General features: G+C 45.5%; 1 protein-coding gene across 1 annotated transcript; it reads left to right on the top strand.

The window, feature by feature from the left end:
• The first annotated feature begins 735 nt into the window (after window positions 1-735).
• On the top strand, window positions 736-13,708 carry LOC137345697 (probable G-protein coupled receptor 139). The gene is made up of 2 exons (XM_068008961.1): window positions 736-802; window positions 12,798-13,708. Exons 1-2 carry the CDS (start codon window positions 736-738, stop codon window positions 13,706-13,708), a joined length of 978 nt encoding a protein of 325 aa, XP_067865062.1.
• Window positions 13,709-15,667: the final 1,959 nt, after the last annotated feature.

Below are 15,667 nucleotides of genomic sequence, written 5' to 3'. Positions count from 1 at the left end.
CCTGGATACATTACACTCGTACCCTTCATCTAACACATCGATATAGATTGTAAATAGCTGCGACTCTAAGATCCTTGTGGCACCTCACTAGTACTGGCCTGCCAACCTGAAATTGACCCATTGATTCCGACTAAGATTTCTAAGGAACCCCAATGTACACAAGTTTAATGTATCATTTTACAATGTTAATTTGAACAGCCCAGTTGTATGACAAAAGGTTAGATTTTCTACATCTGTGACCCACAGGCACACATTCTACACCTTGACCGGGTAACTAAATGTTCATAGTTAAAGAGGACAGACACATCCCAGAGTGCAGTAAAGCAGCCCTGAGAGAGAGACTCGCACATTTGAAGTTTAATTACTGAATGGCCACAGCACAGTGAAGGACATTTGCGACCCAATATGAGATGTAAAGGTAGGACTGATGGTTGTTGACAGAACACTGTTGCTGGAAGCTTACAACTCCCAATTTTTCTTTGTGAATTAATGCAATCAGAATTGCCCAATTCAGTCTCAGTGCAAAATATATTCTGTCACAAGAAGGAATTAACTCGATGTCGTAATCTGTTTTTTCAATTTTTAAAAATAATATGTTGAACAATGTTTGCAACATCAATATCCCTGTGGTGATCTCACAGGGTATAAATTACAAGCTCTGGGAATGTATCACCTCAGAGTTTAATACAGAGAGATTACCTGCAGCACGAATAAATAGATCACTTTGCAGAGAATATGCGTGAAACAATTTATACTGTCCTGCAAATTTACTATACAATCATTGGCATCATTGGTGTTCCTGGTAAGTGACAATAGCCATTCAAGTTATGACTTAGTTTCTGGTTTTAATATAGGAGATATGATCAGTAAGTTCGCAGATGACATGAAAATTGGTGGTGTTGTAAATAGTGAGGAGGAAAGCCTTAGATTACAGGATGATATCGATGGTCTGGTAAGATGTGCAGAGCTGTGGCAAATGGAATTTAATCCTGAAAATAAGGTCAGAGGGACCTTGGTGCACTTGTCCATCGATCACTGAAGGCAGCAGCAGAGGTAGATAACGTGGTTAAGAAGGCATATGAGATACTTGCTTTTATTAGCCGAGGCATAGAATATAAGAGCAGGGAGGTTATGATAAAGCTGTATAAAACGCTAGTTAGGCCACAACTGGAGTACTGTGTACAGTTCTGGGCACCACACTATAGGAAGGATGTGATTGCACCAGAGAGGGTGCAGAGGAGATTCACCAGGATGTTGCCTGGGCAGGAGCATTTCAGCTATGAAGAGAGACTGAAAAGGCTAGGATTATTTTCCTTGGAGCAGAGAAGGATGAGGGGCGACATTATTGAGGTATACAAAATTATGAGGGGCATTAATAGGTTAGATAGGAAGAAACCTTTTCCTTAGCGGAGGGGTCAATAACCAGGGGGCATAGATTTACAGTAAGTGGCAGGAGGTTTAGAGGGGATTTGAGGAAAAATGATTTCACCCAGAGGTGGTTGGAATCTGGAATGCACTGCCTGAAGAGGTGGTAGAGGCAGGAAACCTCACAACATTTCAGAAGTATTTAGATGAGCATTTGAAATTCCATTGCATACAAGGCTACTGGCCAAGTGCTGGAAAATGGGATTAGAATAGTCAGGTGCTTGATGGCTGGCATGGACATGATGGGCCGAAGGGCCTGTTTCTGTGCTGTATAACTCTCTGATGCTGAGGCTCTATGATATAGTGGTGACTGTTATACAGACACCAGATTAGTGATATCATTTCAATGAATAGGAATTCCAAAGATTTACTGTCCTGTTTCAACGTTTTTTATCTAAATATATATTTCTATTGAAATCTCATGGCCAAGTTGTTATCAAATTTAGTGCAATGCCATGAAGTCTTGTTTCTGCCCTCTGTGCTGGTACGGGTCATGGATATTTGTACAGGAAATATCTGTCACTGTAGAATTGTACTGAGTGTGGGTCACAAACTGGAGTGGAACACTTGACCCCAGTGGCCATGTGTTACTGGGAGTATCTGTCACTGTAGAATTGTACTGAGTGTGGGTCACTAACTGGAGTGGAACACTTGACCCCAGTGGCCATGTCTTACTGGGAGTTTCTGTCACTGTGGAATTGTACTGAGTGTGGGTCACTAACTGGAGTGGAATGCCTGACACCAGTGGTCATGTGTTACTGGGAGTATCTGTCACTGTAGAATTGTACTGAGTGAGGGTCACTAACTGGAGTGGAACACTTGACCCCAGTGGCCATGTGTTACTGGGAGTATCTGTCACTGTGGAATTGTACTGAGTGAGAGTCACAAACTGGAATGGAAAAGTCTCATTCTATTTTGAAGTCATTGTTTGAGCTGACTGATCTCTCCACTTCATGGAGCTGTCTCCATGCTTTACACATGCAATGGTTTGCAAACGGGAAGATTTTTGCTGTTTATTGAAAATGTCTGTTGGTGAGTTTATAAAGTGGAATGTATTGATATTGCTCTGTCTCCTGTTGAACTGCTGCAACAGAAACAGACATTCATTATTAACTCAAACAAAAACAAGAAATGCCGGATTCACTCAGCAGGTCTGGCAGCATCTGTGGAAAGAGAAGCAGAGTTAACGTTTCGGGTCAGTGACCCTTCTTCGGAACTGACAAATATTAGAAAAGTCACAGATTATAATCAAGTGAGGTGGGGGTTGGGCAAGAGATAACAAAGGAGAAGGTGCAGATTGGACCAGGCCACATAGCTGACCAAAAGGTCACGGAGCAAAGGCAAACAATATGTTAATGGTGTGTTGAAAGACAAAGCATTAGTACAGATTAGGTGTGAATATACTGAATATTGAACATCAGCAAGTGCAAACCTGAAGAAGAACAACCTGAAAAAAACAGTGGGTAAGCAAACTGAACAAACTAAGATGAAATGAAATAAATGCAAAAAAAGATTGTAAAAAATGTAAAAAGGAATGCAAAAAAAAGGAAGAAAAAATAACTAAAAATAACTAAAAATTAATTATTAACTGACAGGTAAACAACAGGACAGCACCGTTACTGTATTCAAATCCTCTGTATAATAAATTCATTCTTAATCTGCATATAGTTACTGTAAACACTTTGTTTGTTTTAGTGCTGTTTAGTCCCCTTCCCCCGAGCTCGATCCTGAGAATCTTTGGGTCATGAGTGCTGAATTTTATTATCTGTCTATCATTGGGTGTATTTCTTGAATCATCCATTTCAGTAATTGATAAAGATTTGATGGATCAGTTCTCAGCTATGATTCAGAGTCTTTGCACATGTAACATGCACCTACACCTGTCCTTAGCTCAGTCAGGCGTCCTTTTGTGAGGAGAGACACCTGTAACTGAGGGACAGACATATTGGGATTTCATTCTGCAGAGATCAGAGAGGTGGCAGTAAATAAAACCTTAATAAATGGTCGAATAAATGGAGAAATTCTCTGAGTTCTGGTATCATCCTGGTTAAAATAATTGCACCTGCTCCAGTGCATCATGTTCCTGTATGTCATACGGAGACCGGAAATGCACACAGAATGCTAGGTGTTGTTTCACCGAGGCTCTGCATTGGTTTAACATCAGCTCTTTGCTTTTTCAATTCCATTCCTCTAAAAATGAACTGCAAGGCTTTCCTTGAATTTTATGGTAGTGTTAACCTGTGTTGCTACTTTAAATGATGTGTCAATCTATAGCCCCGAATCTCTTTGCCCCTCTACCCCATTCAGACACTTAACATCCAAAGATTACTTGAGAAACTTATTCTTCTGACCAAAATTCAGCAACTCACATCAGTTCTAATCAAATTAATTTACATTTAAAAGCCCAATGTGTACCTGTCCTTATTATTGTTAAAGTGTTCAGGTATTTTGTTGCATTTTTCCTGCGTATTAACTGTGCTCTCAATTTGGAATTATCGGCCAATTTTGAAAACATGCCTCTGCTTCCCAAGTCCATATTGTTTATGTAAATGGTGAACCACAGTGTTCCCAGCACTGATCCTTGTGGAACACCATTTCCCACCTTCTGTCAATCTGACTAAATACTTTTAACCCCTTCTCCCTAGTTTCTGTTTTTGCCGCCCATTTAGCTTGACTCTAAATTCCATTTGCTCTGAGATTAGTTATGAACCTTTAGAAAATCAATGTATATTACATCTATTGTATTAGCCTGATCGACACTTTCTGATAGTTATTCAAAACATTCAATAAGATTGGTCAAGCATGAGCTTCCTTTTGGAATCTATGCTGACTCCTGTTCATCATATTATGTGTTTCTAGATTTTTTCTGTTATATCGTTGTACAAGAATTCCATTATCTTTCCTACCACTGATGGTATCACCGCTGGTCTATAGTTCTTTTGACTTGTGTAATGGAATCCAAAGCTTGTATTTGCTTAGACTCTAACTCCAAGGCAAACTAGAATTGAAAGAGAAACGTGAACCAAAACTGAAACAGAAGCTGGAAATACAACTTCTAGTTTCTGGGGAAATTGAAATTGAACCTGATAAAAGGAGACAGAGTCCTCCCCAGACCAGGCAGGAGTGAAGCTCCAGAAAGCAGAAAAAGATGAAGACTGAATCCAGGAGCTGTTCCTGTTACTTAAAGTAGCCGACTAACCAGATCTGGGAATATAGTGCACAGGTTGTCACTGAAGGACTCGGAAAAAGAGAAGACTGTTAAATCTACAGCATCAAGACTGTCATGAGCAGAGCTGAGGAGGTGCTGGAGAATTGTGTCTTGTGGTGAAGACTGCACCCGTGAAGTTTGGATTGAGAGGAAACTGCTATCAGAAGAGGAACAGTAGCTAAAGCCTTGAAGAAAGGAGCAGAAAATCTATATCAGGAACTTCAGAGTTGTGAAGAACTGTGGGACTGTAATTTGTTGCCATATATGCTGGGTGGACTGCCTAGTTAAACTGTGAGACCCATCTCTGTTGTGTCTGATAGTTAAGGTGGAATTTGTATATATATATTATATATATATATATATACAGACAGTGATCTGATTTTTGCTTCATGTTTAATTTATGTTGGTTTTGCTTTATGTGTTAAAGTAAAATTTATAAAAATGAAATCTTGTCCGTTTGGTTTGATTTCCTAAATTGGGGTCAATCGGTGGATTTGATTCTTTTGGTTTGTTGGTGATCTCCACAGGTTGCTGCTGCTCCCTCCATTTTTCTTGGAGTTGTCTTGCTGTGAAGATCCTGTCCACTGTGCCTCTTGATGGACAGAATCCGCATTGTAATACCAGGAGGAGCTCTTCAGCCACGGGGAGGAGGAAGTTGAACAGGACTCTTGCAATGACCTTCCCTGTGGCAGACAGCAGGCGGACCACGGGGAGGAGGAAGTTGAGCAGGACTCTTGCGATGACCTTCCCTGTGGCGGACAGCAGGCGGACCACGGGGAAGAGGAAGTTGAGAAGGACTCTTGCGATGACCTTCCCTGTGGCAGACAGCAGGCGGACCACGGGGAGGAGGAAGTTGAGAAGGACTCTTGCGATGACCTTCCCTGTGGCGGACAGCAGGCATACCCCTCTCTAGTTACCACAGTGGGTCTTGTTGCCTTTATTGAAGATGGCCACAATTACGGCATCTCAGAGATCCCCCGGCGTGCTCTCCTCTTTCCAGATGAGGGAGATAGGACCATGTATTTGTGTCAGTAGTGCCCCTCCACTGTATTTTTAGAATTTCCACAGGAATTCCATCTACGATGGCAGCCTTATTGTTTTTTAGCTGTCGTATGACCTTTTCGATCTCATGTCAGGCTGGAGTTGTGCTGAGGTCGTGGCGTGTAACATGCTGTAGAATGTAGTCGAGGGTGCTCGCATCAAGGACTGAGTTGCAATTGAGAAGATCTTCAAAGTGCTCCTACACATGGCCTTCTTTGACCTCACAAAGGCCTTTGACTCTATCAACCTGGAGGGTTTACGGAACATCCTCCTCAAATTTGGCTGCCCGGAGAAATTTGTCACCACCCTCCGCCTTTTGTGCAATGACATGCAAACTGTAATCCTTGCCAACGAGTCTGCCACTGACCCCGGCTGAGTGCAAACTTGGGTCAAGCAAGGGTGTGTCATCGCAACAACGCTCTTTTCATCTTCCTCAATGCAACTCTCCACCTCATCTCCTTGACATTCCCTGTTGGAGTAGATCTACTCTACACGATGAGCAGCAAACTATTTAACCTTTGTGGCCTCCTGTCCAGAACCAAGGTCACCCCAACATCTGTCATTGAGCTGCAGTACGCTGACGATGCTTGTGTATGCACACACTCAGAGGCCAAGCTTCAAACCCTCGTCGATGCATTCACAGAGGTGTATGAAAGAATGGGCCTTAAGCTAAACATATGGAAGACAAAGGTCCTCTATCAGTCTGCTCCCTCAGTGCAACATTGCCATTCAAGATCCACAGCGAACCACTGGACAATGGGGATCACTTCTCATATCTTGGGAACCTCCTCTCGGCCAGGGCAGACATCGACGATGAAACTTAGCATTGCCTCCAGTGTGTCAGTGCAACCATCGGTCATCTGAGAAAAAGAGTGTTTAATGACAAAGGCCTCAAACCTGGCACCAGGCTCATGGTCTACAGGGCCGCAGTGTCACCTGCCCTCCTCTATGCATTGGAAACATGGACAGCAGACATCTCAAAGCCCTGGAGATATCACCAGCAGTGCCTCCGCAAGATCCTGCAAATTCAGTGGCAGGACAGGCACACCAATATCAGTGTCCTCTCTCAGGCCAAAGTTCCCAGTATCGAGACACTGGTCATGACTATTCAGTGACACTGTGCGGGCCACATCGTCCACATGTCTGACACAAGACTCCCAAAACAAGCATTCTACTCCGAGCTCCGTCACGGCAAGAGGCCACCAGGAGGGCAGAGGAAACGCTACAAGGATGTCCTTCAAGCCTCCAATGATTTGTGGGAATTTCTTTCTGAGACCACCCAAAGTGGAGAAGAAACATCCACGATGGTGCCAGCCAGTCCAAACAACGTCGACATGCCCAAGCAGCGACGAAGTGCAAACAGTGGAAGGAGCGTTCGGAATATCGAGCATCCCATTCACTCGCCTCACCAAACATCACCTGCCTCACCTGTGGCAGAGCGTGCCGATCCAGAATTGGTATATTCAGTCACAACCCTAAAGTGGAAGAAAGTCAGCCTCATTCCCAAGGACTGCCTAAGAGAAAGACAGAGGTCTCCACACGGATCATTATACTTGTTTAAATACAAGAATCACATTAGCTGTCCATCAGTCCTCTAGCACTATTCCCGATTCTGATGATTATTAATGAACAGAGAACAATGCCTCTTACTATCTCTTCATTATCTTTTATAGTCTGTGTGGATGCAATCTATGTGAACCAGAGATTTTACCCACTTTTTGATACATTATCAAATATCAAAAACAGATATAGCAATGCAAAACTGGGCATCCATGAGGTGCTGTGGGCCATCAGCAGCAGCAGAATTGTACTCAACCACAATCTGTAACCTCATGGCCCGGCATCTCCCCCACTCTACCATTACCATCAAGCTGGGGGACCAACCCTGGTTCAATGAAGAGTGCAGGAGGCCATGCCAGGAGCAGCATCAGGCATACCTCAAAATGAGGTGTCAACCTGGTGAAGCTACAACACAGGACTATCTGCATGCCAAACAGAGTTAGCAGCATGCATTAGACAGAGCTAAGCGATCCCATAACCAACGAATCAGATCTAAGCTCTGCAGTCCTGCCACATCTAGCCGTGAATGGTGGTGGACAATTAAACAACTAACTGGAGGAGGTGGCTCCACAAATATCCCCATCCTCAATGATGGGGGAGCCCAGCACATCAGTGTCCTCAAGGCCCTACGGGAAAAGGAAACGGTGGATCCTGTCGGATGGTTCCCCGAGCAGACCGTCAAAGTCATTTGGCGGAATGCCTCATCACCAGAACTTTCAAACAAGCACCAAGACGTAGCTTGGCTGGTGGTGAGAAGGGCCCTCCCCGTCAGATCCTTCATGCACACCCGAAGTCTCGCCCCCTCCGCACAGTGCCCCCGCGTTGGCTGTGGTGGGGAAGAGACGGTCGCCCACCTCCTCCTGGAATGTGCCTTTGCAAAGCAGGTGTGGAAAGAGATGCAGTGGTTTTTGTCAAGGTTCATCCCAAGCAGCTCTGTAACACAGGAGTCTGTGCTCTACGGGCTGTTCCCAGGGACGCACACCGAGACAAACATCAACTGCTGCTGGAGGGCTATCAATTCGGTGAAAGACGCCCTTTGGTCTGCCCGAAACTTGCTGGTCTTCCAGCGCAAAGAGTTGTCCACCACCGAATGTTGCAGACTGGCACATTCCAAGGTCCAGGACTACGTGCTGAGGGACGCACTAAAGCTTGGGGCAGCCGCAGCAAAGGCTCAATGGGGAAAGACCGCAGTGTAAGGTTCCCCCACCAAGCTGGACTGAGGGGCTGGAACCATGGGAAGCCCCTCGAACTGTATCGTTAATATTCTCAATTGCTGTAAATGTAAAACTGTAATTGACATGACAATTGTGAAACGGAAGGGTTGGGAAGAAACTCATGACATTATTGAAAGAAACTGATCTCTTTTGCAATGTTTGTATTTTTTCGTGCTGTTTGGAAACTGTTTGGCAATGTAATTTTTACAGATTTTTATGAATAAAGTATATTTTGGAAATAAAAAAAAAAATCAGTGCGAAAGATAAGGCAGAAGCATTTGCAACAATCTTCATCCAGAAGTGCCGAATTGATGATCCATCTCGGCCTCCTCCTGAAGTCCCCAGCATCACAGATGCCAGACTTCAGCCAATTCGATTCACTCCACATGATATCAAGAAATGACTGAAGGCACTGGATACTGCAAAGGCTATGGGCCCTGACAATATTCCGGCAATAGTACTGAAGACCTGTGCTCCAGAACTTGCCGTGCCCCTAGCCAAGCTATTCCAGTACAGCTACAACATTGGCATCTACCCTGCAATGTGGAAAATTGCCCAGGTATGTCCTGTACACAAAAAGCAGGACAAGTCCAACCTGGCCAATTACCGCCCCATCAGCCTACTCTCAATCATCAGTAAAGTGATGGAAGATGTCATCAACAGTGCCATCAAGTGGCATTTGCTGAGCAATAACCTGCTCAGTGATGCTCAGTTTAGGTTCCGACAGGGCCACTCAGCTCCTTACCTCATTACAGCCTTGGTTCAAACATGGACAAAAGAGCTGAACTCAAGAGGTGAGGTAAGAGTGACTGCCCTTGAGATCAAGGCAGCATTTGACCGAGTATGGCATCAAGGGGCCCTAGCAAAACCGAGGTCAATGTGAATCAGGGGGAAAACCCTCCGCTGGCTGGAGCCATACGTAGCGCAAAGGAAGATGGTTGTGGTTGTTGGAGGTCAATCATCTGAGCTCCAGGACATCACTGCAGGAGTTCCTCAGGGTAGTGTCCTAGGCCCAACCATCTTCAGCTGCTTCATCAATGACCTTCCTTCAATCATAAGGTCAGAAATGGGCATGTTCACTGATGATTGCACAATGTTCAGCACCATTCGTGACTCCTTAAATACTGAAGCAGTCCGTGTAGAAATGCAGCAAGACCTGGACAATATTCAGGCTTGGGCCGATAAGTGGCAAGTAACATTCGCCCCACACAAGTGCCAGGCAATGATCATCTCCAACAAGAGAGAATCTAACCATCTCCCCTTGACATTCAATGGCATTACCATCGCTGAATTCCCCACTATCAACATCCTAGGGGCTACCATTGACCAGAAACTGAACTGGAGTAGCCATATAAATACCGTGGCAACAAGAGCAGGTCAGAGGCTAGGAATCCTGAGGCAAGTAATTCACCTCCTGACTCCCCAAAGCCTGTCCACCATCGACAAGGCACAAGTCAAGAGTGTGATGGAATACTCTCTCCACTTGCCTGGATGGGTGCAGCTCCAACAACACTCAAGAAGCTCAACACCATCCAGGACAAAGCAGCCCACTTAATTGGCACCCCATCTACAAACATTCACTCCCTCCACCACTGACGCACAGTGGCAGCAGTGTGTACCATCTACAAAATGCACTGCAGCAATGCACCAAGGCTCCTTAGACAGCACCTTCCAAACCCACGACCTCTACCAACTAGAAAGACAAGGGCAGCAAATGCATGGGAACACCACCACCTGCAAGTTCCCCTCCAAGTCACACACCATCCTGACTTGGAACTATATCGCCGTTCCTTCACTGTCACTGGGTCAAAATCCTGGAACTCCCTTCCTAACAGCACTGTGGGTGTACCTACCCCACATGGACAGCAGTGGTTCAAGAAGGCAGCTCACCACCACCCTCTCAAGGGCAATTGGGGATGGGCAATAAATGCTGTCCTAGCCAGCGACGCCCATATCCCTTGAATGAATAAAAAAAATCTTCCTGGAAAGACTCTGTTCATTTCTCCCAGTTTCTCTACCTCTGTTCCATCTGTCCTGACAATGCTACCTTCCACATAAGTGCTTCTGAAATATCTTCATTATTCCTCAGCCGAGGATTCCCCTCCACTGCGGTTATCAGGGCCCTCGACCGTGTCCATCCCATTTCCTTCATTACTGCCTTCACTCCTTCCCCTCCCGGGCAGAACCACGATAAGCTTCCCCCCTTGTCCTCAACTTGCACCCCACCAGCCTCCACATGCTGCACATCAGCCTGAAACAATTCTGCCACATTCAATATATTCTGTTTCCCCTCCCATGCCCCAGATCATCGTAAAACCCTGGTCCACTCCTCGATTACCCCTAACATCTGCTCCCTTTACTAGAGCCCCTTCACATGCAGGCGCAGGAGACGTAAAACCTGCCCTTTCACCTCCACCCCAGGCCAAGGCCTCAAAAACCTTTTCCAGGTGAAATAGCAATTTTCTTGTACTTCTTAGAATTTAGTCACTGTATTCGCTGTTCACGATGGAATCTCCTGCACACTGGGAGAGCAGCAAATGCAGATTGGGTGATTGCTTTGCTGAACTCCTTTGTTCAGTCTGCAAGTGTGACCCTGAGCTTCCGGTCATATGTCCCTTCCATTCTACATCTCACTCCCACTCAATAATCTCTCAGTCCTCAGACTCCTACACTCTTCCACTGAGGATCAAAGAGGAAAAACACTCGAGATTTCAATTCGGCATTTTATTGCCTATCGGACTGAACGCTAGGACTAAAACCCTCAGATTATAACCATTGCTCCCACTTTCTCAGACGGCCTGTGATGGTAATGGAGATGGCTACACCAGAGTCACTGGGAGTGGAGGGGGTGTGGGCTGGTGCTTGGGGTGCGGATCCCCTATTGGTACACAGCTGGCAGGCTGGTGCACACCCCTGGAGTCTATCCACCATTCTCTGTCACTTTTCTGGGCCACTGGAGCCTTGTCCTCTTTGCCAGATTTTCCATGTTTCCCTCTATCTCTGATTTTCTGCTGTCACCATTTACACCTCCTCTGGACCCATCCTCTGTTGCTTTAATTGTCACTTTCACCTTGCACCATCATCCCTTTTATCATTGAATCATTCCTGCCCTCCAGCCGATCACAGACCTTTCCTTTCGTTCTTTGCTCCCTCTATACACCACTTTTCACTGCCTCAATCACTGGTTTAAAACTGTTAATCTCTAATATCTGCCATTCCTTTTGAAAGGCCATTATCGTGAAAATTTAACTCTGTCTCTTTCTCTCTCCACAGATGTTGCCTGACCTGCTGAGTGTTTTCCACACTCTCCTATTTTTATCAGATTTACAGCTGTTTCAGTATTTTGTTTTCACTCCAATGTTTAGGCCTGGATATTAACAGGGGTGAGTGACAGAGGTGGAGAGCAGAGTTTCAGAGTTTTAACTCCACAGATTGCCTCTTTTATCCTTGACAGGTTCCCTGCCCTGAAGTCAGCCTGATTGACAGGCTTGACCTCCAGTCGAGCAGGGCGGACACCGGAGCAGGCCTCAGGACCAGAGCGGTCCACACCCTGACCCCGGGTATCTGGGGGCTGTCTGATATTAAGGGTGTCCAATCACCTACTCCAGAGGGGTGGGGAGGGGGGGGTGGGTACAGAGTGGTGACATCTCCAATCGCTGGGCTGTCGATGCTCAACCCTGGGGAAGGGGTCTCCTATCGTGGTACATGGTACAAGTCCATGAATGGGGGAGTGGGAGTGCCTGATCCTCATCCCTGGGGAGGGGTCTCCTATCCTGGAGCCTGGTCCGAGTACAGGGACGGGGAGGGGAGAGTTTGATTCAGGACATGATAGGGGGTCCTGATCCCCAGCGTGTCTAATCCCAGGAACCCAGTCCCGAACATGGAGGTTGCTCTGATCGCAGGAGGGGGTCTGAAAATGAGGTGGGGTCTGATCCTGGTAGGGTCCAATCCGGGGTGGGGGGGGTCTGATCCCAGAGGAGCGGCTGGTTCTGTTTGACAATTCCGGCTATCTTGGTATGTGGTGTGGGATCTATTGAGGAAACCTGGACGGCCAGAGATTAACCTGTAAAACAGATTAAATGAGACTTTCATCCTCATTCAAATATTTAAATTGTCATTCTGCTCTTCTGGGAGCAGTTGTCTGCTCGCTTCCTGTCCCAACACCTTTAAATCTGGAAGCGGGCGTTTCATAGGTGAGTTGGGATCGGGGAAAGATGTTTAAATTTAAAATTTGACCCACCCCAACCCTCCTGTCTTTGTGCTAAAATCATGCCCCTTACTGCCTGGGTCAGACACGGAGAATGTTTGATCAGTAATTTCCAGTCTCTTTTCCCTTCTCTCTCTTCCAGTTAATTTAGTGGCGATTGTGATCCTGTCCCGGGGAAAGTGCGGTCTCTCCACCTGCACCACTCGCTACCTGGTGGCCATGGCAACGGCAGATCTACTGGTCATTATTACTGAGGCCATACTGTTCAGGATCAATATTTATTATTTCCCGGGATCGTTCCTGCACCTTACCCCTGTGTGTAGTGTTATCCATGTCCTGCTTCGTGCAACCACACACTGTTCTGTCTGGTTCACTGTCACTTTCTCCTTTGATCGATTTGTGGCCATTTGTTGCCAGAAGCTGAAAACAAAATATTGCACCGGGAAAACTGCGGCTGTTGTTCTAACAACAACCGGCATCCTACTCTGTTTAAAAAATGTCCCCTTCTACTTTATGCATGAACCTGCTCTGATAATCGACAATGTACCGTGGTACTGTACTGTAAAACCAAACTGTTTTACTGATCCCGGATGGGTGGGATTTCAATGGTTTGATACCATTTTAACCCCATTGCTCCCATTCGGTTTAATTCTGTTGCTCAACGCTCTGACAGTCAGACATATTTTAGTGGCCAGTCGAGTCCGTAAGGGACTGAGGGGTCAGAGCAAGGGAGAGAATCACAGTGACCCAGAGATGGAGAGCAGAAGGAAGTCTGTGATTTTACTCATCACCATATCCGGCAGCTTCATACTTCTGTGGTTGGTGTATATTATAAATTTCTTATACTATAACATTAGAGGAACAAATACCAATGATTACAATGATTCTGAATATATGTTGGGACAAGCTGGAGTTTTGCTGCGAAATTTAAGTAGCTGCACAAACACGTTTATTTATGGAGCAACACAGTCCAAGTTCAGAGAGCAGTTCAGGAGTGTGGTGAATTATCCAGTTACTTCAATTATTCAGTTAATGAATAAACAAAAGAAATGACAAAAAATTCATGTCCCACCCACTATCGGTTAATTCTGCATGAAAAGCTACACAATAATTTGATGCTTTCACTCTTCCATAGAAACACAGAAAATAGGAGCAGGAGTAGGCCATTCGGCCCTTCAAGCTTCCTCCACCATTCATTGTGATCATGGCTGATCATCCAACTCAATAACCTGTTCCCACTTTCTCCCCATACCCTTTGATCCCTCCAGACCCAACAGCTATATCTAACTCCTTCTTGAAAACATACAATGTTTTGGCCTCAACTGCTTTCTGTGGTAGCAAATTCCACAGGCTCACCACTCTCTGGGTGAAGACATTTCTCCTCATCTCAGTCCTGAAAGGTTTACCCCGTATCCTTAGACAATGACCCCTGGTTCTGGACTCCCCCACCATCGGGAACATCCTTCCTGCATCTACCCTGTCAAGTCCTGTTAGAATATTATAGGTTTCTATGAGATCCCCCCTCACTCTTCTGAACTCCAGCGAATATAATCCTAACCGACTCAATCTCTCTTCGTACATCAGTCCCGCCATCCCAGGAATCAGTCTGGTAAACAACATGGACCACAGTGGTTCAAGAACGAGGCTCAACACCACCTCTCAACAGCAATTAATTATGAGCAATAAATGCTGGCCTGGCCCGTGTTGCCAGACCAGGAGCCAATATCGGTCAGCGAGCACAGAAGTGATGGTTAAATGGGACTTGGCATGAGTTAGCATTGAGGCAAATGAGATCAAGTTTATTTTTATTTATTTATTGTTTAATTAGAGATCCAGCACTGAAACAAGCCCTTCAGCCCACCGAATCTGTGCCGACCATCAACCACCCATTTATACTAATCCTACACTAATCCCATATTCCTACCACATCCCCACCTGTCCCTATATTCCCCTGCCACCTACCTATACTAGGGGCAATTTATAATGGCCAATTTACCTATCAACCTGCAAGTCTTTTGGCTTGTGGGAGGAAACCGGAGCACCCGGCGAAAACCCACACAGACACAGGGAGAACTTACAAACTCCACACAGGCAGTACCCAGCATTGAACCCAGGTCGCTGGAGCTGTGAGGCTGCGGTGCTAACCACTGCGCCACTGAGGTTAAAAGATGGGAGGCCATTCAGGAGAGCATTGTAATAGTTGAGTCCAGACGTAACAAAGGCATGGGTGAGGTCATGTGCCAGTGAGAAATTCATTCTTGATCTATCTTAACAAAGTCATAATGTGTTTATTTTAGAGGACTAATGAGGATTTATTAAAATAGAGTAAGTAGGAATTTTACAGGGGCAAAATACTCTCCTTCTAATCGATGGAAAATCACAGGCCTTGAAACGATAGATTCCCAACAAGTGAATCTTCACCACCCATCCTCCACTCAGCAAACTGTTAAAAATAGCCATCATTCAACACACTAATGGAACTCTGAAACTACTCTTTAGGAATTCCGTGCACTTAAAGAAACCTACTGACTGACCTCAGTTATACTGTCAGTTCCACTCTGCTCTCTGCTCAAGCAAGGTGAATAGTCTGCAAGTTTGTTCAAGCATGGGGGAATCCAGGGTTATGATAACAGGCAAAGGCCATTAACTTTTCATCTTTACATTAGCCATAAGCTGTTAGGAACATCAAGCTCTCGACCAACATTGACCATTGGCAAACTTCCTCCGACTAATGGAGTGGGTGCCGTGTCAGAGTGAAGCCACCAATTGGAGGCTGAGTCTTCACTCCCATGGTGTTCGGCCTGAGTTTTCCACTTCTGCACTCACCAGCCACCTATCAAAATGAATCGGGGGAAAACATCTCAGTCTTGTGGTGCACAGAGCCAGACCACACAAAGCTTCCTGTCTCGGAGAATATGAAATGGGTTCTTTGCATTAATGCAAGTCAAGTAATGTAAGTGACCCGTTAAAGATTGGTGGTGGAATTGCCATGGAAACAGTGCGTCATGTAGC

The sequence above is a fragment of the Heterodontus francisci genome, chromosome 29, assembly GCF_036365525.1.
Source record: "Heterodontus francisci isolate sHetFra1 chromosome 29, sHetFra1.hap1, whole genome shotgun sequence".
Lineage (NCBI taxonomy): Eukaryota > Metazoa > Chordata > Chondrichthyes > Heterodontiformes > Heterodontidae > Heterodontus > Heterodontus francisci.
This window is presented reverse-complemented; position numbering and strand designations above follow the sequence as displayed.

Excerpts from the sequence above, each read along its gene's own strand:
- LOC137345697 (XM_068008961.1), top strand. The coding sequence starts at position 736 with ATGCGTGAAACAATTTATACTGTCCTGCAAATTTACTATACAATCATT. Across the intron at positions 803-12,797 it reads TGGCATCATTGGTGTTCCTG|TTAATTTAGTGGCGATTGTG; the intron begins GTAAGTGACAAT and ends TCTCTCTTCCAG.